The sequence below is a fragment of the Copidosoma floridanum genome, unplaced genomic scaffold (genome assembly GCF_036245765.1).
Source record: "Copidosoma floridanum isolate Cflo_tuat_1 unplaced genomic scaffold, Cflo_Japanese_pri ptg000019l, whole genome shotgun sequence".
Lineage (NCBI taxonomy): Eukaryota > Metazoa > Arthropoda > Insecta > Hymenoptera > Encyrtidae > Copidosoma > Copidosoma floridanum.
In genome coordinates, this window is record NW_028321896.1 from 13,240,945 (window position 1) to 13,265,050 (window position 24,106).

Below are 24,106 nucleotides of genomic sequence, written 5' to 3' on the forward strand. Positions count from 1 at the left end.
TCATAATATGTTAAATTTACAACAAACTTATTTAACAAATTTATCAGGCACTGAATTAAATTATACACCACATATTTGTCACGATTAAATCAATTTTTAACTGTATATATCATCCTATGACGAGATGCTACTATTGTATCATTTGAAGAAAAATCTGTATGTTGCATGGATTTTTTAAATATTAAACATTTTCTGACGTAAAGTAATAAGAAAAAGCGTCGACTTAAAGAGAGAAAATAAACCAGAGTAGTTGGTGAAAAGATGGTTGGTTTTTTTCAGGAACGTTACAAAGGCAAGTAAAAGACAAAGTGCTTTTTGGCCACATAAACATAGTACGTATGAAATATGTACATTATAAAGTATCCGTCCTGATCAGTTATCTAAAGATTTCAGTTATACAAACCCATACACTAACAACAATCGTATTTTATTTACTCATCAGTATGTACAGCTACATAAACGCATTACAAAGCTCTGACTCACGTTACGTGATTCTTCCAATCCTTGGTTTTTTTTTTTTTTTTTTCCAGACGAGTAAGTAGTGTATACTTCTTGTTATAGAATAAAATTATGCACAACAGTGCAACCTTGTCGAGAATTTATACGGCACGTAATCAACCGCTGCTATCCAAGACTATATTTATAGTACCGCACACAATACACTCGTTATTGCATGATTTTAAAAAGAAAATTCCTTAAAAACTTTTATATTTTCATAAGCCGTTTAACATTGAGTTCGGTGTTTTTTAAAATCATTTTGGGAATTCATAGAATCCTTTCAGATCTTTACACGAGGGTCTTGTGTATACGTACTTATTTATTCTGTATATTTCGAGTCAGTAAATGAAACATATTTTACAAATCCCAGTACAAACATTTAAACTTATTTACAATTAAAAATAACTTTGATCGTACAACAGGTAAAATGTCATTTGACGTCATCATAATAATATCGAATCATTAAACTATCTGTTATGCAAAAAATTATATAGTTAAGTTCATATAGAACACAATATTTATCCACAGAAGTTCTTCAGAATGAAGTATACAATTTATTACATGATATAGCCCATACCATGCATGACCATTTATTTAACACAGTTGTTATGATTCAGTTGTTTTTTTTATTTTGTACGTGTACCGATGCTTAATCTACATCTTAATACGCGTTGATTCCATGAAACACATTTTTCGAGTTCGATTATTATAAATGTATTGTTAAACTTTTTATATTTTATACAATTTTAAATTAAATCAATTTTTACGATGTGTATGTAGTATTTGTTTTAACAAACTTGATTTTATATAAATATTAATTTAAAAAAAATTCTTTTCGTGAAATTCAGTGCAGCTAAGTGTTCCATGTACCTAGTTATTATTAAAGATAAAAAGCAATACTTTGATGTTACCGAAACATAAGTTACAAATAATTTGAAGATTGAGTATAAATATGTATTAAGTTTGAACGTTACTACTATAGTATTACTTACTAATTGCAGAATAATACAGTATATTTTGATTAAACATAAATAGGCTTTTAACTGTTGGATTGAAAAAAACAAAATGTACTTATGAAAAAGACAATTTCTTAGCGTAAGATTTATGACTATATATTTAGTAAGAAATGTACCATTTTTCAGAATATGTTTATAGTTTATTGAAAGACGTAGTAAACTGAATGTGAACATTCCGTCCAAACTTTGTAGTGATTTTTGACTGAAAAATGAAAAAACAAAAAAAAACGTAGTATTGTACAATTAAAGGTGATCAACGTCTCTCGTAACGGGACTTTAAATACATTGTTAAAAAGGGAGGTTAAAATTTTAATGGACGTTGGCGGGTATTCGCAACAATTGTGCGAGACCCAGTGTTTTTGTGATATGTGTCAATAGTTTAAAGAGAAAAAAAAACTTGTTCTCGTACCCCAGTGTATATACATAAAAAGAAACAAATGTATAATTATATTTATAGACATAATATATATCGAAAGAGCATTCCTCTATAAATTTAAATATTTGATATGAAAAAATGAAAATGGAAATAAAGAGCTTTTATTTCTCTAATTATAAAGCACTGCTTTTTATTACTACTCAATTACATCAGTTCCTCTCTGTCCTTAACCGCGTGTATATATCATAACAGTGCATTCGACGTGCTTAGATGCTTTATAGTGACTAAATCGATAAAACGAGTTTTAACGATTTAAATTCCTTGATACAATGAATATTTTGTGGTCGAGCGCCCTGTTGTGTAAACACGTAAAATTGTACCTTCCACCTCCAAATCCTTTTTCCAAACTGTGACTAGCTGTTCAAACTATCTAATCAATTTATTGATAAACGACCGGAAGCTTCTTTAAGTTTTGCTTGTAACTATGTTTATTTCTGCTTAGCCGAGATGGTTTTAGATCTTAAAGGTGGCGTGCAACATTAAAATTTAAAGGAATTAACATAAAAATGAAAAAAAATTGCAGCTGCTTTAAAATCTAAAACTTTCGTACGTAGCTATTAATCTGTAAATATATAGTCGTTGTAATGCACCGTAATAAAACCATCTAACCAAATAACAAGAAGAAAACAAGCAATGATGGAAAAAAAGGAACGCAACATTTTGTAATTTACACGTGCACGTAAATAACATTAAAGACGTTTCAAACATTAACAATTACACATTATTATTATTTTTTTTTTATGTTTCGGTTGTTGTTTAGCGAAAAAATTGAAAAATTGAAAGAAAAAGAAAAAAAAAAAAAAAAAAAAAAAACCACCCCTCGTGTGTCGGCAGGAGCGAGCCGAGCTGTTACTCCTGAGGTACGCGTCGCGCTGGTCGCACCATTACGTGCGCCGTAGGCTCGACTTGGCCGTAGACTCGCAGGAGCGCAATCGGATCAGCACATTGAACGCCCAGCCGCCACGGCACTGCATCTCGGCCCGATGTCCCTGCCAATTCATCGAAGAACATCTCAAATTCAAGCCCAAAGGCAAGTTAACACTATGTAACTTTTTCAAAATGCCGAACTTCGATTTCAAGTGATACGACATTGATCACGATTATTATGGCGAAGATGACGACGAACATGTAATTGTGTTATTACCTACAACTAACGAAAAGCACACGCTCGTATCACCAAATACCAATGTGCGATTAATAGTTTTTGTTAATTACTCCGTACATCTGCTATTGTTACTATCTATAATTTTCTGTGGCAGCTGGAACTTTTTATTTCTTTACACGGTAGCACACAATAACAATGTAAATATACGTGCCGTTATTTAAACTTTAAGCTTGAAGGGGTTGGCGGAGCTGGGTACTGACTATTTTTTTTATTTTTTATTTACACTTACCTATATACTAATCGTAATGTCGTTGAAATTAACACTTATTAAATGAATAAATACCAAAATCTATTTCCTAAGCCGTTGATTCTCGCAAGATGGTAATTATTTCGGCCCGAGTGGGGACGCAAGTGCGAGAGTCTCGGCATACACCAGTTTGGTGTTATTATGCGAGCTTTTTTTCGATGTTCAGTGTTGCGAAGGAACGAGCCAACTTGGAGTGCTTGTTTAATTATCATTGTACAAACACTCGTGCGCAAAGTGATTACTTTACGTACGATGATCAAATGGTTTTTTTTTTTTTTTTACAAGAGGAGTTGAATTTCAAGCATCAAGAGTAATTTTCTAAAAAATCTTATGTTATTGTTTGTATTTTTAACTTGCATATAATAATACGAGAAAAATATTATTTAGCACCATAAAATCTTCGACTGAAAAGACGTTTTTTCGATAACATTCAGCAGGTATGGACAGAAATATTTGTATGAAAATTAATCAATTGAAAATTTCGTTGTATAAAAATAAAGAGGCGACAAGTACTTACTTATGCCCAATTGGATGTGCGATTATTACTCAGCGCCAAGAAAATATGCTTATTTATTGCAATAGTGCTTTTGTCATACAAAAAGAAGCTGTCAATTACAAATTGCTTGTAATTGTTGATTAATACTTATGAGGTAGAATTTTATGGCACGCCTTTTTTATAAATATACATGAAGCTATGCTATGCTAGCGAAGACAAAGTCATATCGTGGAAAATCTTTTTTTCACAGCTTAGACGCCGTCTAAAAAGAGTGAACTGCACTCAATCGATGTTGATCCGTGTACTCAATATCCTTCTAACGATAATAGCAAAGGCAATATGCATTTCTTCCAATTACGAGAACAACAGTGATAATGTAAAATCATACAGTAATAAAATACGTTTTTTATAATTGCAAAATCAAAGTAGAAATATGTGAATCAAAAATTTTTTAATATAAGTGAAAAAAGAAAATTTTCAAAGTAGCTCAAGGCTTTTATATATCGAGTATTGAAGGTGATAATGCACAGTAATCAACTTACATTATGGACCGGTCCTGTACCCCGTTGATGTACATTTTACAAAAATGTATTTTCTTCGTTGCGTATCAACATTTGAAATTTTTTTATTAAATTTATTGAAAGAAAAAAAAAAAAAAAAAGAAAAAAAAACAAGAAAGGCTGTGTATTTATGCAATTATTTTTTTATGAATTACAAAAAAATGTAAAGATTCACAAGTGCAGAAAAGTATAAAATCTAACAAAACAATAACTATGAGAGGAATTTTTTTTTTTTCATGTGTATTTGCATTCGTATAGCGTAATGTAAGCATCTGAACATTCCCGTAAACTTAGAAATGCGATTTGTTTTAAGAAAAAATCTTAAATTTTGTTATGAATCGGTATAAAATTTTAATATCAATGCCTTATCTGCCAAATAATTACTCACGATATAAGTATTTTTCTGTATTTTTAATACATGTAGGTACTTGCATGATAATTTAAAGAAAAAAACAGAGTAAAAATCCGAAAATACTGCAAACTTCCTAAATCAAACGTTTTTACCTCTCATCAAACCTTTAATTTAATATTTATCTCAACCAACCAAATAGAAAAACGGTGTAAAATTGAGAAACACATAGTGGGTGGAAGTAAAGAATCCTCGGATCACATGTTGCCAATAGTATATTACAATATATACACGCCATCTCAGGAATCCTTTACTTTAACGTTTTATGTGTTTAATGTACTTAATATTTTACACCAATTCGTCGAAAAATATATTTATATCGAGCAATGGGAGCAAAAAACCTGCTTTAAGTAGATGGACAAGTTAAATTTTTTAAAAGTAATTTTCACGCACATTTTTAGATATTAACGCTTACACGCTTTTTGATGTACTTACATACAACAATTGCTTTTTTTACGTACCGACAACAATTAGCACGAAATTGCGCTCTTGACATTCAATATTTGCAATGATACTTAATCGAATTAAAGTACATAAACTCTTCATAAAATATGCATGTTGCATGCTTAGGTTTTTATTCATGTATGGTTTTTCGTGTATTAACAGCCATTTTTTCGAGACACTAATGGTAGCTGAATGTTTAAAACTGTCGTAAAAAAATTTTGCGTTAAAAAAAATTTTTATATAGTATAGATAAGTATTGTGATTAGATCATCTGATTGTATTAATTGTTAGTATTTATTAATTATTAGGTGGTTCATTACTGAATGTTAGTGTTCAAAATTTGACTGAATGCTCATCTCATTTACGTAAAAATAAACTAGGTATTGCACAGTAAATAATGTAATACTAATGTCTTAATATTTTTAAATATAGCTGTGTCTATCTTTTGTCCTATAGTTATCAATTATTATAATCAATATTGGATATTTTACAAAATTGTTCTACAATAATTCGTCAAGAACTCTATCGACTGTAATTTTTGTATAAAGTATTGTGCAAACGATGTAGATGATGTTTGAGAAAAAAAAAATTTTAATATATACCTATGACGCTATAAAATTATTAATATTTATAAAACTTTATCACTCAAGTGTCTTACAAATCACATGAATCAAGTATATACTCACACTATTACTAACCTTACATATTTGATTGCATGGCTGTTATTAAATTATTGCTTTACACGTTCATACAACATGAATTTTTCCTACTTTGGGCGTTTTTTTTTACTTTGGAAGTTTTCTGCGCCCTTGGTAGGAAAAGCAGGACTCGCACCTGATGTTGCATCCAACCAGGGCAAGCACAAGGGGCCCCTCGGGCCTGCTTGTCCAGGTAAACACGAGCACATTAGGGACGAAGTGTAATATTAATGACAATTACTCGTCACGTTATAATCGACTTATATTTTAAATTAAAAAAAATACTTATAACTACCTAAACACTGCCATTTGATGTAGTTATTGGAAATTAAGCGTGTACTACAAATAATTCGTATTATTTCGAAAAACGCCCAGCATTCCTAGTAGATTAAAGAATCTCATCTTTTCTAATGAACTTTAAATTTAACTCTGAAAATTTTTTGTGCCTATGGTGAAAAATTTTATTTTTAATTGAGAAATTTAGATTGCTATTTTACACGAAAAATATCCTATTTTTAACCAAATTTGCAACATTTTAAAATTCAGACTTTCGTTCAAATTCACACAACTATGTACTTTTATTCTTGCTTATTAATTTTTGTATACATTTGATCGTTCAATTGTATTACAAAGACGACGAGATATGAAAAGCAATAATAATCTTTGTTATATTATTTTCGGGCTTAAAAAAGTATGTGACGTATTATTTTATGTTAGTAACTCATATGTTTTTCTTACTCTTGAAGAGGGCTAAGAGATTTTTGCAAATCACCTTAGGCATTTCAAGTAATTTGGTGAAATAAAAATGCAACTTAAAACATTATTTTACTAAGAAAAATATAATTTATGGAATCCTTTTTTTACATAAAATACAAATATACGTTTTCAAATCTTGTAGTTATGAGTCCACTGACTATTTCTGATGATGAGCAATGAAATACACATTTACACCAAGTATTTTTTGTAAATTATTTTCAAAAGCTTTTGCTATGAAATGCGTGACTAACAATTGAATAATATGTATTAAAGCCGTCCCAGACGATAAGTAAATATAAAATAATACACACAACTTTGTACTTGCGACTTCAATGCTTTAAGACAGCTTTATCTTTTTATAATGGGTTGAAATGCAGAGCGATATTTATAATACAGAAATAAATGTATGTGATGTATTAGTAATTTTCGAAATAACATTTATTATATTTTGTAAGCTTATATTGATTGTTAAATATATGTACCTCTGTCATCATATCATAAAATCATATTTGTTTTATTCGATTCAAACTGATTGAATCGGCGATCCTGTTTATTAGTTCTTTGCTATCCTTTGATAAAAATTCCTTTTTATAAAAAATTGTAACAGTTTTTGTCATATCAAAATCATTTTAAATTAGTCACATTTGACTCAACGGAGGCTAAATTGTTTTCTAAGAAGTACTAAATACATTACACTGATTTAAAAAGTTGTAGAGAAAGCTTTTAATTTTCTGCACCCAAAGAATGCGATGCTTTTTCTTGGTGACGGTGGCACTTCAGTTTACTTTCAAGGGATACATGTCGAATGTGCAATTTATTTGAAAATACGTGAGTATTTAACTTTTAAACATTTTGTAATTTATATTACACATTATGTGTGTAATGTATTGTATATCTTTGTGTGTAATGTTTCTCAAATACTTTATTATGTATTATTTAGTAATTTCTGTTAAATTATCATTGCAGGATACCCCCCTGGTTTTACATGGTGTGCTTACTTTTCTGATCCAGGATTGAGATTTGACTTGTATGAGAGTTATCTGCGACCTTAATTTTTTTTTCATAGAAACGGCCTGAACTAAAGGTTTCCTAGATGATGTAAACATTTTTAAATGTTGAAATAAAGAGCTGACATTAAAAAAATACTTTCAAATGCTTAAACGTTTATTTACAAGATAAAAAAAGATGTATAGTCAAATTAAACATTTAGTATAATACACGGTTTTATTGATAAGAAATAAGTATAGTTTCATTGAATTAAAGCTGCTTGAGCTTGCACTTTGATTTCTTCGGTTTTTTTTAACATATCGTTAACACTGGTCTCTAACTGTTCTCCGCTATCACTTATAGAATCTTTTACCACTTGTAATTTTTTATGGACATCAAGGTAAGTCTTAACTTTTTCATAAACATTGTTGAGTTCACTCATTTCTAATGATTCAGGACTGTCCTGGTATGCTGACTCTGGTTTGAAGCAAATAATTTATTGTTAAATAAGTTCAAGCTACGTGCATATAATAAGCATACTTACATTTTATGTTTAGTAAAAATACCAACTTAACTACTAATGAAATTTTAGTACATGCAAAAAAAAGTCAGTTAACTGCTACGTAACAAGAAATCTCATTAATGAATAGATATGAATTATGTGACTTCAGAGTTACAGAATTTTATCGCTATGAAAAGTGAAAAAAACGTAAAAAATTGAAAATCAAGTGCGTGAGTGTAAAAGAATCACCTCTAGCCAAAAGTTTAAATGCCACATCATCCTTATTTCTTGAATTATCTAGATCCTCCAAGAGTTCATCTACCCCAGGAGGCTTTGGCCTCGGCGGTAGTGTGTGCTTTTTATTTCCAAACATGAGATATAAAATTAATATTTCTCAAACTTCTATTCATCTCCAACTATAAAAAAGAACTTTTTCACCATTTCTGTTTGTTTTCATCGCAGCTGCGTCAACAGCTGCATTTTGAGACAAAGTCGATACTCTGTTAACTGACTTATCCACAGTAGGTTGAGGGAAAGGTTTCTGATATACCAGTAGCTGTTTTTTTTCTTCTGCTATATATGTGGGTGTTATCCGCAATCGTCACCAGCAAGTATATACGTAGAGTGCAAATGCAAATTTAAATTACTTGGTGGTGACGATTGCGGCAAACACTCCAAGCGGCGTTACCACCACGACCTACGTAACTTTACAGCCTCTAATTTTATCATTCTGGTAACGAGAGCACGGTGTACTTAAGATGTACATGAAGTTATTAGTAATGCCATATGGTCGATTTTATTAAAGCATATGAATTTCTATATTTTTGGAGGTCGACTTTTGGGTAAAAAAATAGATTGTAAACTTGCCGCAAACAGCACAGACTACGTTAACTTTTAATTATCTATCTATAACATTAGTTGCGGCTGGTTTATAATTGATTAAATGGCTCTAATATAAGAAGTAATAATTATTTGGATCAGCGCCATCTAGCGGTCTCGATTTTTTGGCCATTGGTGGCTCCTAAAATTCTCAATCAGAGCAATTTGGATTAGAGCCATTTAGTCAATTATAAACCAGCCGCAACTCATGATGAAGCTATAAAATGAAAAAATAACGATACGTGTGTTTTAGGCGGCAAGTTAACAATCTATTTTCTACCAAAAAATCGACCTCCTATGTGTTTGTACTTTTGAAGATATATTTTCAAGCATAAGATACATTGTTAACTTGCCGCCAAAAACACATGTATCGTTATTTTTCTATTTTATAGCTTTTTTATCAGTTGCGGCTGGTTTATAATTGACTAAATGGCTCTAATCCTGAATGCTCTGATTGAGAATTTTAGGAGCCACTTTTGGCCAAAAAATAAAGACCGCTAGATGGCGCTGATCCGAAATAATTATTGCTACTTACAGTAAAGTCACTTTATTAGTTATGAACCAGCCGCAACGAATCTTATGAATAGATAATAAAAAGTTAACATTTTTTGTGATACTTGCGGCAAGTTTACAATTTATCTTTTACCTTAAAATCGACCTCCAAAACCATCAATATTCTACTTATCTTATATGGCTCATAAAATCGACAATATTTACAAAATTACAACACTATTGACCTTTTACCATTTAAATCATGTAAGCACAAATTAATCAGTCCATTAAAAAGACAACCGAAGAAAAAAGGCCTGAAAAAGAAGCACAGTCACACGAAAAGTCTCCTAGGAATGGAGCATTGGATCTCACTTGATCAGAGAAGGTTGGGTTCTTTGTTTACTTATAACTTATAACACTTAAAATTTACATCTCTGTAATAAATGTATTTTTCAATTAGTGAGATCCGATGCTCCATTCCTAGGAGACTCTTCGTGTGGCTGCTTCTTTTTGAGACCTTTTTTCTTCAGTCGTCTCTTTTCGACTGATTAATTTACGTGTATATTTGATCGTGATTTACGATTTCTGTAACACAAATTTTTCTATGGACATATTATATAAGTTAAGTGTTTATTGGAAATCTAAAGTTGAAGGACTGTTCTTTCATTAGTTAATGGTAAAAGGTCAATAGTGTTGTAATTTTGTAAATATTGTCGATTTTATGAGCCATATAAGATAAGTAGAATATTGATGGTTTTGGAGGTCGATTTTAAGGTAAAAGATAAATTGTAAACTTGCCGCAAGTATCACAAAAAATGTTAACTTTTTATTATCTATTCATAAGATTCGTTGCGGCTGGTTCATAACTAATAAAGTGACTTTACTGTAAGTAGCAATAATTATTTCGGATCAGCGCCATCTAGCGGTCTTTATTTTTTGGCCAAAAGTGGCTCCTAAAATTCTCAATCAGAGCATTCAGGATTAGAGCCATTTAGTCAATTATAAACCAGCCGCAACTGATAAAAAAGCTATAAAATAGAAAAATAACGATACATGTGTTTTTGGCGGCAAGTTAACAATGTATCTTATGCTTGAAAATATATCTTCAAAAGTACAAACACATAGGAGGTCGATTTTTTGGTAGAAAATAGATTGTTAACTTGCCGCCTAAAACACACGTATCGTTATTTTTTCATTTTATAGCTTCATCATGAGTTGCGGCTGGTTTATAATTGACTAAATGGCTCTAATCCAAATTGCTCTGATTGAGAATTTTAGGAGCCACCAATGGCCAAAAAATCGAGACCGCTAGATGGCGCTGATCCAAATAATTATTACTTCTTATATTAGAGCCATTTAATCAATTATAAACCAGCCGCAACTAATGTTATAGATAGATAATTAAAAGTTAACGTAGTCTGTGCTGTTTGCGGCAAGTTTACAATCTATTTTTTTACCCAAAAGTCGACCTCCAAAAATATAGAAATTCATATGCTTTAATAAAATCGACCATATGGCATTACTAATAACTTCATGTACATCTTAAGTACACCGTGCTCTCGTTACCAGAATGATAAAATTAGAGGCTGTAAAGTTACGTAGGTCGTGGTGGTAACGCCGCTTGGAGTGTTTGCCGCAATCGTCACCACCAAGTAATTTAAATTTGCACTCTACGTTACTGTCAGGTCAGTTAGTCAACTACCTTGAATTAAACTGGGGCTATTTTTTGTAATCTGGCCGGTTAAAACAGCAAACGACGTGAAAGTCGAGAAAAAAGTAAAGATTTCATCACTGTTGTAGTTGACTGTCGTCTGCTATTTTAACTGGCCATAGATTTGATTACGGAACAGAGAACAGAGCGCCAGTTAATTCAAGGTAGTTGACTTACCGATCTGACGGTAATGTAGAGCGCAACCTTAAATTACTTGCTGGTGACGATTGCGGAAAACACCCTTGATGGTTATGTTTTATGTTTATGTTTTGTCAAATTGACATGTATACGGTCTGATGCAAGTGATGAACGTTTGCTGGACGAAAAATAAACATCCTGTAAAGTTATTTTGTCCGTGATTATTAAAAATTAGCAAATATTTTTGAGACAATGTCGAGGGCAGGCACTAGATTAGACTCTAAAAAAGTTGTAAGTTTTTGTAGAATAAACAAATAGTTTATTAGTAATGAAGTAATGATTTTTTTTTTTTTTCAATAACTTACAATGAGAAAATAAATACTTACCAGCATAATTGATATTTTAGAACTCGGAGCTCTTCACACTTACATATGGAGCATTAGTAGCTCAGCTGTTGAAAGACTATGAAAATGTTGATGATGTCAACAAGCAATTGGAACGAATGGGTTACAACATGGGCATTCGCCTAATAGAGGACTTTTTAGCCCGAACGGGATCTGGAAGGTGTTATGATTTCAAAGACACAGCTGACAAAATTCAGACAGGATTCAAACTGTTTTTGGGCATTGCCCCAACAATAACAAATTGGAGTGTAACAGGTGATGAGTTTTCTCTGTGCTTTGAATCAAACCCTATTACCGAGTTTGTAGAATTGCCAGATCACTGCCTCAATCTTAAGTACTGTAATATATTGCCTGGAGTTGTAAGAGGTGCTTGCGAGATGGTTCAGATGGAGGTTGCATCATGGTTTGTACAAGACCAGCTGAAAAATGATAGTGTTACAGAGTTGAGGGTGAAATTCATCAAGAGATTAGAGGATGCTATTCCTGCTGGCGAAGATTAATTTTTATTTATTTAAACTTTTCATGTATAATAATACACAAGTCGGTTATTGTTGTAAATTTTTGTTATTTTTGCTCAAATTATATACAAAACAATATACAGTTTATAGCCAAACTTACTCTCTGTGTGATGAGTATCATTTTCATGAATCTTATTCTTCTAATAATTTTATATTTTACTGCATCATGTATGAGACTTTAAGTTAAAAAACTATCTAAAATTATAAGTTGGTATTGTAATTAATAAATAACTAGTTTTATTATCTCAAAGCACTTTTGATATGTAATGAACACCAATCAGCATTCCTTTTTCTACTTTTTTTCTTTCACAATTTTTTAATCCAATAATTTATATATTTATCTGTTATACTTCAGCCATTGAATCTAGTAAAATATCTTATACTTCTTTTATCTTTCAAATAATTATAAACCGTGTAAAGCATCATGGGTATGGTTTCTTTTTTTTTTTTTTTTTCTTTTAATTATCTCTTCTCAATATATTAATATGTATGTACTAGCCGTATAAACATGGTAAAAAAAATTTTTTTTGGAATTTTTTTCTCAACGGAAACAGTGTAACTGTGCACTGACGTCAAAAAAATCATTGATGAGCGGAGCTATACAAGACGCGTCAAATTTGCGTGAGTATTCTGAATATTTTATTCATTACTTGAACCAATCGTAAATAATTGTACTACGAAAAGACCGGCAAGATATCGTGTGCGCAACTGCGCAAATATTTGTAATGTGATGTCGTTGCAGTTTCAAATACGATACGAAAAACAATTTGTAAGATATAATCTGATGAGAGATCAATTAATAATTTATTTGATACTAATCCAATCCTTTTTTCGTTGTACTACGGTTACTGTATTTCTCATTGTTATGTTTTTTACATGCGCTATATACACTTATTGCAATACATACACACACAAATGCATGCTTAATCGACGAGGCGATCAGAGCTGTCAAAATTATTGCAGGACAGATCAGCCGGCGACGAGAATCAAATGTCGTTTTCGTGATACCACAATTCACTATATCTTACACAAAACTTTGGTTGTGCCATATATCTTTAGAAATAGGATGATCTCTGTATTTTTTATTTAAACAAATACTTCATAAGTACATACACATTTTAATAAATTACGAATAAAACGGTCAAGTTATAATTAATTATAATCAGCGAATGTGCGATGCGATATGTCAAGCAGCAATAGCAGCATACGACGCACGTGTGCGACGTCCTCTCGCGGCATCCATCAACAAGCTCTCTGTGACGCAATAGCAACTCGTCCTTTTCGTCGCGCTACTGTGAGCGGAACATGTCGTATACCAACGAACGAAGGTAAGCCTGTGATCTTTTTAATGCGATAGTGCTTAATTAGTGACACACAGACACCAGGATCGCGTCAAGCATCATTGGGTCAACCAGTGCGCGTGTTCGCGGGTGTGGACTCGGGTAATCTTTTCTGAAATTCTAATCAGAGTTTCATTGTGATGCACAGGCTCTTTCGCGCTTTTTGGCAACATGGCGCGCTCGAGTTCCCCGCGCTTCGCTCCTGGCCGCATGCAAGTTGCATGTGCAACTCTCCACTTAGACGTTTGCCAAATTACAAATTTTACTCGTCTCTACGCCCTTGACTCTCCATCACTACTGTTCTCTCATGTTTGTTTTGTCCTCTGAGGTAAAATGTTCTATTCATTTTGCAAATTCCAAGTGACACATTAGATGAACGCAAGCATGTGTGACGGTACATTGCAGTGCTAAAATCAAGACCTTTGCTAACCTTACCTTATCGAAGGGAGCGACATTCCTAGAATACGGGCGTGGAGTGATAAATGACACATCTTGATATTGGAATTTCTTCGGAGGCTGATAACAATGTGGTCGATTTGGACGTGTACGGCTAAGCTAATTGAACGCTGTCGTCGCCCCCATGACCCTTTTTTTTGGCCCCCGCAATTCAATGTGCACCAACACACGTGAGAAGTCGCGAGTGTTTTATCGAGACGTTTTGGAGCAACATAGTGTATACTTATTTCGCAAATTTCTGTTACATTTTGCAATATGTTCAAAAACACCGTACCTACGTTTGATGTCCTTTAAAAGCTCGCACCATGTTTTAAATACATGATAAGCGCTTGCAGAACTTTGCATTGCAAGTACGTATGTACATTACATAGGTATGCACATAATTTTTGCAAGATAAGCTTGTGTGTATTTTCCCTTTAATTGAGTACAAATGCGTGGCGCAGACCTCGACAAAGTGGGACAGGGGCCAGCAGTCGATGCTGCCGCGGTGACAACATTTGCTCCAAAATACCTTGATCATAAAACCCACACACTCACACGCATTACTTAAAATTAAAAGGCCATGTATAAACCATCTTTTTCCTCCCTTTACTTTTATTAACGTTCGACTTTTCTGTTTGCATACACAGCCGGGTCCCTTTACAGCACTTTCCGAGTTATCCCCGAATTATTTATAAATGCTTTCCCAACTTTTGTCTTACCCATACAACGACATTGACCATAGTAAAAGTGTAAGCTTTAAGGTATTCGTTAAGTGCAGTAATTTGTAAATGCTATAACTATACATATAGGTAGAGAGAGAGAGAGAGAGAGGGACAGGAAGGGAATAATAAACTGTTCGCGCTAATTGTACCGTCTTGAGCGCGTTGGCGTGGGGCCGTTAAGTTCCGGGACAGCCTACTTACGTATATTTGTATTGTAGGCATTATATATAACCCACCCAGTTTGGTTTACGTACAACAGAGCAATTGAAATGGGATTATCGAGTTGTCCATTCTTGTCATAAATAATTATAAATTTTCCGTTTTAAACGATATATACGCCTCAAGACGCCGGTATATTCAAAGGGCCATGCCTACATGTATATAATATCGTGATTCACTCCCTTGCATGGCCTTTCTCTGTCTCTTTCACTTTCCAAGCTTGGCATATTATTGGCATCGGTGAGTGTGCATGCGCGACCTTCGATCGGAGGTACCTACTTACTGCAGGGAAATCTCCACCTTCGTCTCGTTTTTCTTTTCCATTTACTTTTCCCGGAGGCGGCTACAATGGCATCGTTGACACACTTCAAATCAACGGTGCGAATGCAGGCGACAAGCAAATTTTTCCACGATGATACTCATACGTACAAATAAGTAGCCAGTAAACAAATGCGCTAGTTCGAAGTTATTCCATCAAGTTCCATTGTGAATATTACACATTGTTACGCGTAACGATGAACTTGAAAATATTTACTGTATCTGATGAAAAAGTGCGTGTTGACGTGGATCTTTTATGACTCGCATACATTTTTATCTTACCTACAGTTTGAATAAGTACTTCTAATCTCTCTGCGACGAGGGAATTAATTCCCTGACGTTTTTTCCTCAAATATTATTTTATCATTAACGAGTCAAGTATAATAATTATTAACGTCATTGGTTACGAAACAGCTTTTATAATAATTACAATTTTTTTTTTTTTCTTTTGTTTTCAGTATTTCAATTCCGTTCGAAATGTATTGCAACAAGGGGTGGATTGTTTCTTTTGCGAAAAAAACTGAATGCGCTTATCCCTGTAAAGTTATGCAATTGTGTTAATCATTTTGAAAGAACAATACAAGCGAATGCGGCGGTAAAATCTAAAAAAAATATTATAACTGTTGATATTTCACGAGCTACATCGGTAGCTTGCAGCGGCGAAGCTTTTATTACTCGAGTATTTAAAAATAGATTCTTTGGATTTCATCGCGCAAAATTGTCGCTGAATTTTTTTTTTAGTCAACAAACTGGGTCTCCATAGCTCGAAAAAGTCTTACGCGTACCGCTATAAACATTTTTTTGTTCGTCTTCGCGAATCATCGCTTTGAATAGTTTGACGAAAAGCTCTAGCCGGTCATACAAATGAAAAAGCTCTTGCAAGCATTTGACGTTTCTAAAAATCAAATGATCGAAGTCGACTGTTATTGAGTCGATTAATTTTTGACCCTGTATTTTCTTACCATTACTTATTTTTCACCGTTGCGCGTATCAAACGTTAAAGATAACATTAAGACGAGAAACACCTAGTGTTCTAGACCATTCGTCGACAAATTTATCACGACTAAAGGCCTATACAGCGATAAACGTGAATAAATAATAATTAAATCATTCGAGAACGACAAAACAGCTCATCCAGTATTGTTATAAATTTTAAAAGCCGTTCGTCTATTTGGTGAAAAATGGGTGTGCATCGGGACGGGTGCATCGCCCTCTGATCGATTCTTGTTTGTCAATACTCGTATGATTCGTCACGGGGAACAAGAAATTCACAACCAGATACAACAAAACAGGGAAACTTTATCGGGTATACTAGAACTTGCGGATGAAAGGCAGGTGAAGCACAAACCCCCATGACAAGGGTTTCTTTCCCTCTGTTTTTTCTCCCCCACTCTTCCCAGCAGCTGTCCCCCTTTTTTTTCGTTCTCCTGACGCGTCCCTGTTCTTCTTTATCCCTTTAACGTTACGTCTAGTCAAATCATACATTTTTTTCTCTCCATTCATGGGGGGGGGGGGGGAATTACCGTAAGAGAAAAAATTGATTTAAAGAGATTCTTGTTCGTAAATCATTCATCCAAAGCACAATTCTCGAAAAATCGAACGTTTATTCGCACCTTTGAAAGTCTTAGCTTGGAATTTTGATTCCGTACTTTGGCAAGCAAATTTCATCGCCCCAACGAGAGAAGGTATATTTAAAGCATTCGTAAGAACGCCTTGGCCGATCAAAAATAAATTTTGCCTACAAAAAAATACGATTTTTCCTTTCGAGTAGCCCTCTAAGTGGCGGAAAGTAAATAAGTAAATCACCCGATGCGACTGGCTAACTCGTTCAATGTATATATACTTGTATACGAACAACGCGTGCACGCGGACCTCTTGACTCGATCTCATCCGTCATTCTGTGGTAGACAGTCATTGGATTAGCACTCGAGCTTTTCTATCCGCTAAACTTCCCTGCTCAAAAGTGCTTGGTGCGTTAGTTTGTTTTTTTGGTTCCGATAAATTACTATCTTCATCTTCGTTGGCTCCTTAGCAAGTGCAAGTAACAAAACGAAAAAAAAAAAACAGCGCTAGTGGCCGTAGATTTTTTTAAGCTAAGGTTACTTAACGGGCACCACGCCACCACACGCGAGGCCGTCGACGAAAAATCGCCGAAGACTCGGACGAATAAGAGAGAAGGCCGTGAGCCAACATGAGCGAAAAAGGGTAACCCTTTTTTTATGCTTTGCTGTTTCTTTCGTTTGGTTTTCCTTTTTCTCGAGTTTTTTTTTTTTTTCCTTCGATTCACTTATAAAACAGTTGTATCGACGATTTCGAAGCTTTGTTTCTCTGCCACGGGAATTTGCTTCTTTTCACGGCTCTTGGGTGATGAGTACTAAAAAGCTTTGGTGGATGGAATCCGCATTTCGTTCAATCACACCTACACAGAGTGAATCAATTAACGAATAATCAGCGAATTTTCGATTCGCCCGAGACGTGAGCAGCGCGAAGAATCTCCTTATCTCTCCCCGATGTTCTTTAACATGGGCACACCATTTCCAACACACATATACGTGTTGCACGTGTACTCTTGATGAATAATTCGATCGGACCCTGGTGATTTTTTAATGGTTGTCTCGCCTCTGTGAATTCTTGAAAGTTCTACGGTAGTTTTCATCTGAAATAATTATATTTACACGTTCAACTTTCTCTGTCCTGTTGCATAAACAACTTATCGATGGGTTCGTGGCTTACATTGATTGAAGAAAAATTTTATGGAAAACAATTTTTTCAGATAATGTTCGAGGACAAGTGTATACCTCATGCAAATGATTCAATTGTTTTTCGTAACGTTTATATCAGAGAAGTTGAGGGGATTCCCCAATCTTTTTTTTTTTTTTTTTTAAGCTTTCTCTGATTTACATGAAATCAATATTGCTCGGGATTCCCCAATCGTATAAAAGTCACACAAATAAATATAAGTATCAGGAAAACAGCCAACTTGAAAAAAAAAAAAAAAATTAATCCCCTGACACAAGTGTACCGAGTGTGTATGTGTGTGTGTCACCTCGTTTATTTTCGAGCTCGCTGACTGTTCCTTGACCTTGTGTACAAAAATTTACAGCGTGTGCCATTTTTATATTATTTAACTGTGAACCTAGAAATAAAATAAAAAAGAAAAACAGTGTGATTTTTAAACGCAATTATGACATTTTTTTAAAAATTTCTGTTTTAGAGATAACGATCAATGGTCGGGCGAATCTAAGAATGGTCCGAGCGACAATGATCGTGAATATGCTGCTGGCCCACCGGGCATGGACCCCGATGGCGTCATCGAGTCCAATTGGGACATTGTAAGCATACCGTTTTTTTTATTCATAGCGTAATAGTTACAGTGTGCATCTCTTCCAGTGCGATCACTGTATCCAAAGGGCGCTTTGTGATCGCCCCGGACGGATTCGGATCGGTATAGCGAACGACTTTTTTCCTACCGAGGGCGGAGCAAACGTCCGGAAATTAAAAAAAAAAGCTTGAGGGAGATAAAATAGTTTTTTCAATAATGAACTCCGATAATTAATAAGCTTGACTATGATACCAGCGTCATGAAAGAGTTGTACTGAAATTAACATTTAAAATTTCATGCAGAATTTCTTTTACTTCATCCAATAACTAAAATTATATTGTCTCTAAACACTTTTGCGACATTCAAAAAAGCCTCAAGTATATTTTGAGCTTCGATATTATACTGCGAGTTTACATCAAAACTAAAAAATTTTGTTTTATAGATTGTCGACAACTTTGATGATATGAATCTGAAAGAAGAACTGTTGCGGGGTATCTACGCTTACGGATTTGAAAAACCTTCAACTATCCAGCAGCGTGCTATTTTGCCGTGTGTTAAAGGACATGACGTTATTGCCCAGGCTCAGTCTGGTAGATGTTCATTGATTGCATCAAACAGTGTTGTCTCGTTGTCGATCTTTCACTTCATTTTACTTCTTGTATTATTTTAGGTACTGGTAAAACTGCTACCTTCTCGATTTCTATTTTAGAAAAGATAGATACAAGTCTAAATGAGTGCCAGGCCTTGATCCTTGCACCCACTCGTGAATTGGCCGTACAGGTAATTGCTTAGCTTTCTATGATTAATTACACAGACATTTCTAATGAAACTACCTTAAAATTCAATTTGGTAATTGCAGATTCAGAAAGTAGTGATTGCCCTGGGTGATTTCATGAATGCACAATGCCACGCTTGCATCGGTGGTACCAATGTCCGCGACGATATGCGCAAGTTGGAGCAAGGCGCTCATGTAGTCGTTGGCACGCCCGGCCGTGTTTTCGACATGATGAGTCGAAATGCATTGCGCTCCAAACATATTAAATTGTTTGTCCTCGATGAAGCTGATGAGATGCTTTCTCGTGGATTTAAAGACCAAATTCACGATGTTTTCAAACTCTTACCACCTGAAGTCCAAGTAAGAATTGTTGAAATAATTGTTATTAATTGAGAAAACAAGTTTCGCCGTTCAACTTGCACAAAATTACACCAACAAAAAATTATATGACATTGATATTATTTTTACTGTTAAAAAAAATTGTTTTATGTAGCTGTGCTTAAGTTTTTTATGCGTTTTGACAATGTATTAAAAGCTTGATTTTATTTTAAGGTTATTTTACTATCTGCTACTATGCCTACGGACGTGCTTGAAGTATCCATGTGCTTCATGAGAGACCCTATCCGTATTCTCGTTAAGAAAGAGGAGTTGACTCTTGAGGGTATTAAACAGTTCTTTATTTATATTGAACGCGAGGACTGGAAACTTGATACTCTGTGCGATCTCTATGGCACACTATCAATCACTCAGGCTGTTATTTTTTGCAACACTCGTCGCAAGGTCGATTGGTTAACCGAAAATATGCACCGCAAAGATTTCACTGTCTCTGCTATGCACGGTGACATGGAGCAGCGCGAGCGTGACGTTATTATGCGTCTCTTCCGTACTGGATCCTCACGTGTCTTAATAACTACTGATCTTCTCGCTCGTGGTATCGATGTCCAGCAGGTTTCCTTAGTTATCAACTATGATTTGCCCTCAAATCGAGAAAACTACATTCACCGGTAAGTTTGTCTTCTTAAAAAGAGTTGTCTTAATTTTTTGCAAGACCATAAAACTGTTATTTTTACTTTTCAGTATCGGACGTGGTGGCCGTTTTGGTCGTAAAGGTGTCGCGATTAACTTTGTGACAGCCGAAGATAAAAGAACTTTGAAGGATATTGAGCAGTTTTATAATACGCGCATCGATGAGATGCCCATGAATGTCGCTGATTTGATCTAAACGTGCCCGAGGATAAATTATTCTTTATAAAAGAATAAAAGTAAGTGCAAAAAGGAGCTCTCAGCTAATATCTTTCATGTGGTGTGTGAGTATACTCTGAATACTGATTTTGTGAAAAATAATCGCTTGGATATAAGCGCAAATTGTACCGCGGATTATATTCCTACGGGTATTAATAATTATTCTTCAAGTTACTTTTGTTTAAAAAAAAAAGTGCGTAGACTTTTACAGTAGGTGAAAGAAATAGTTTCACGGGTTGTGTGCTTTTATATAACGCAGCCGTGATTATTTACGCTACTGATTATATACCTCTTAAAATATTACCATAATCACTTATACACATGTATATTAGTATAGTTAGTACCGTAAAAACTGGCTAGAATCATAAGAAAAATCAGCTGACAAGCGTTTGCACTTCGCGGTAAGCCGCGTTGACACGCGTGGCCCGCAGGTCGCATCTCAGTGGCTCGAAGGTGCAGCATTAGCTTTTACCGGGTCTAAGGGAATTGATAATTAAACTTTTTTTTTTTTTATTTGTGTCTCAGTTAGTTTTCGGTATTATTATAATTATTTTATCAATATTATTTTTATTATTTGCATTAAACAGTAATTATGGATTTTCTTTTGCTTTGGAAAATAATTTCTCTTCTTGCACTTTTCTTAATTTCTTTTTTACTGGTATTGCAGAAGTACAAAAAATTGAATTCGCGTACATGTTTTCAAAGTCATTGTACATTTTACGAGATTATGATTGAAAAAATTGTTTCGATGTTTTTACTACCAAGACTGCTACTTGTTTGTCTAGGCAGAGGTTTAGTTGGGTATTGGAGAGGCTATTTTAATCACAAACGAACAAGAAGGAAATAAATCATTGCAGTCTAGCTTAATGAATTAAAATTTGTATATTATATACTCTCTTAAATACAACTTCATCATTTTTATTTTTTTTTTTTTTTGTAGCGAAAAATTATTTAAAGAAGCCAAATAAAAAATTTGTTTGATCTTATATAGTTTTCCATTTAAACTTATCATCCATGTTTGTAAATTGCTTTTTCTATACCAATCATTGCTGCTAGCTCGGATTCTAATAATACTTGAAAAATTTTCACAGTACATATTCTATTATTGACGGTATTTGTACCACTGACTCTTTCTTCTGCTTAAACAAATAAAACAGAATCTTAAGGAACTTCAAATTTTTTAGCGTTTTATTTTTGTGTATTTCGAGACATTTTCGGTTACCAAACAATTGAGGAAAAAAATTTTTGCAGTTAAACTATATACTTAATTTTGTGAATTGATGACTTACTTATTATTATGTATTTTTTTGGACAATTGATTATTAGGCAACATTCTGGTTTCTTTACAAAAAGTGCAAATGAATTATTGTAATCTTGATTTTTTTATGCAAGAATTAAAAAGGATCAAGTCGTTTTATACAGTAGTGAGAGAGATATATTACAGCTTCAATAATTACTGATTTACATGATGTTTACATCATTTTACTAAAATCCCTTCTCAATTTTATTCTAACTAAGTTGAGAATTAACGAGTTTTCCGTTTTTATCAATATGTTGTAACCTTTTAAAAATTTTGTTGGAAATGTCATTTAATGGAATATTTTTTGAAAATTTTGCGAATAAAGTTAAAGCACCTTTTATAGATAAGAAAAGACTCGAAAAACATAAAAATACGGGTACCGTTAAGTAGTAAGACAAAATGACATCTTTATAAATGTAAACTCTGTTGAGCTTATATTGATTAATTATGTGATCAATTTTTTTGCAATATTTACAAAAAAATCACAAATACAAGAAAAAAGAAATCAGCAAAAGTAAAAGAAGTTTCTAAAAATTATTGGACTACAGAACTGAATAGTTAGGTAATTTATTTATTTCGAATTTTTGAATATTTATTTCTTTCTGAGTTATTGAATACTGAAGTCCTGGTATTTATCGTTTTATACATTTAAATATGTCAGCCATAAAAATCTTATGCTTTTGACATAGGTATATATTGTCTATTTTATTTATTATATGTGTGCATGTTATTGATAGTTTTAAGTTATTATTATTTGATATAAAAAAAAAACATGCAAAAGAAAAACACAATTTAAAACTAAAAAAAAATTTCAGAAGAAAACACTCTTAAAGAAAAAGTATAAAATAATCGAAAATTCATACTTTTTTTAAAATGAGTTGATAATTTTTTTTCTCCAATAACATAGTAGATTGAACTTCATGAAAAATACAAAATGGACTAAAATCACGTAACTGTTGTGTTCAATAGAAACAAAAACATTAAGTATTAAAACTTTCTCACATAAAAATTTTTCACTTATTTTATAAGTTCAGGTTAAGGAACAACGTGAATCGCTAAACAAGTAAGTGATCAGAAAATTGTTTAGCAATACGTATTTATTTTTTTTTTATACCTTTTAAAATAATATTTGGATGAAAAATAGACTGTTTAATTTAATTATGCATTCGAATTTATATTATGTACACAACTAATGTGGGATTAATAAACATTTATCAATGAAATCGAATTGAATTTCTTTTTTACCTTGTGTAAACAAATAAAAAATTATTTCAAGCTTTTTGTATACTACTTTACTGATGAGTGCCTTAAGCAATACTTAACGGTAAAATGGTTTTTTTAACCTCGTCCACATTTCTGTGCTTTCTCATGTTTATATATTATGTTCTTCATGATTTTTCTAGCATTAGCCCGTATATAGTAATCTCCTTTTTATGCAATTAAAGATTAAATTAGATCGAGTGTCATCTCAACTGTCTAAGCTCGCTATGATCACCAAAACTTGGAGTTTGGTCCTCCAGTGATGATTTGGGAAAAAAAAACAAACAAAAAAAAAAAACAATTCGTGATGTAAAACTGAAAAGGCACTTTTAGTTCGGAGTGGTTGTAATATGAAATTACGATATATTAACATCACAAGTCAGAGTGAAAAGAGCTCAAAATACACTTGCCAATTGCGACCCAAGACATTTACCAGATAATCAGTAGTGATGCATTCAATGATATTATAGTTTAATGAAGGTAAGTACTATTTTCACACAATGAACACGGCCTAAAGCATAAAGCGACCAATTAAGTCCTAAGTACGCACAAAGCGGAAATACCACTTCACGAGCTCTCTAATGTTATCAAACTAAGCAATTGTATACCCTATCCTTGACTTTTATTGACGATTCATATATCACATACAAATGTAGAACAAAACGTTCACCACGTGCGTGCTAGGCGTATGAACAACATAAAATAATTTGGTAAATAAAATAAAGATTTGGGAGAGGGTTGTGTGCTTCATCAAGTGCCATTAGTGCCTTTATCTTCCTCCGACGAATTCCCGAATATCTTAATACTTTTTGTA

General features: G+C 33.3%; 3 protein-coding genes across 4 annotated transcripts; 2 read left to right on the forward strand and 1 right to left on the reverse strand.

Annotated features, from left to right (window-relative positions):
* Positions 1-7,868: 7,868 nt before the first annotated feature.
* LOC106645692 (uncharacterized) lies at positions 7,869-8,699 on the reverse strand. Its single transcript, XM_014361608.2, has 2 exons — positions 8,464-8,699; positions 7,869-8,189 (listed from the first exon to the last, which is right to left on the reverse strand). Exons 1-2 carry the CDS (start codon positions 8,585-8,587, stop codon positions 7,975-7,977), a joined length of 339 nt encoding a protein of 112 aa, XP_014217094.2. The 5' UTR covers positions 8,588-8,699; the 3' UTR covers positions 7,869-7,974.
* A 2,662-nt stretch (positions 8,700-11,361) lies between these two features.
* On the forward strand, positions 11,362-12,523 carry Bet3 (blocked early in transport 3). Its single transcript, XM_014361595.2, has 2 exons — positions 11,362-11,725; positions 11,841-12,523. Exons 1-2 carry the CDS (start codon positions 11,687-11,689, stop codon positions 12,336-12,338), a joined length of 537 nt encoding a protein of 178 aa, XP_014217081.1. The 5' UTR covers positions 11,362-11,686; the 3' UTR covers positions 12,339-12,523.
* A 1,093-nt stretch (positions 12,524-13,616) lies between these two features.
* LOC106645680 (eukaryotic initiation factor 4A-I) lies at positions 13,617-23,255 on the forward strand. 2 transcript variants are annotated; one of them, XM_014361594.2, is made up of 7 exons: positions 13,617-13,684; positions 18,608-18,725; positions 19,158-19,305; positions 19,386-19,495; positions 19,575-19,850; positions 20,043-20,494; positions 20,568-23,255. In XM_014361594.2, the coding sequence occupies exons 1-7, from the start codon at positions 13,662-13,664 to the stop codon at positions 20,710-20,712; spliced, it is 1,272 nt and encodes a 423-aa protein (XP_014217080.1). In that variant the 5' UTR covers positions 13,617-13,661; the 3' UTR covers positions 20,713-23,255. The 2 variants fall into 2 exon arrangements, with proteins under 2 accessions (XP_014217080.1, XP_089448892.1); XM_089592766.1 differs by lacking the exon at positions 13,617-13,684 and adding an exon at positions 17,452-17,598.
* The last annotated feature ends 851 nt before the right edge of the window (positions 23,256-24,106 follow it).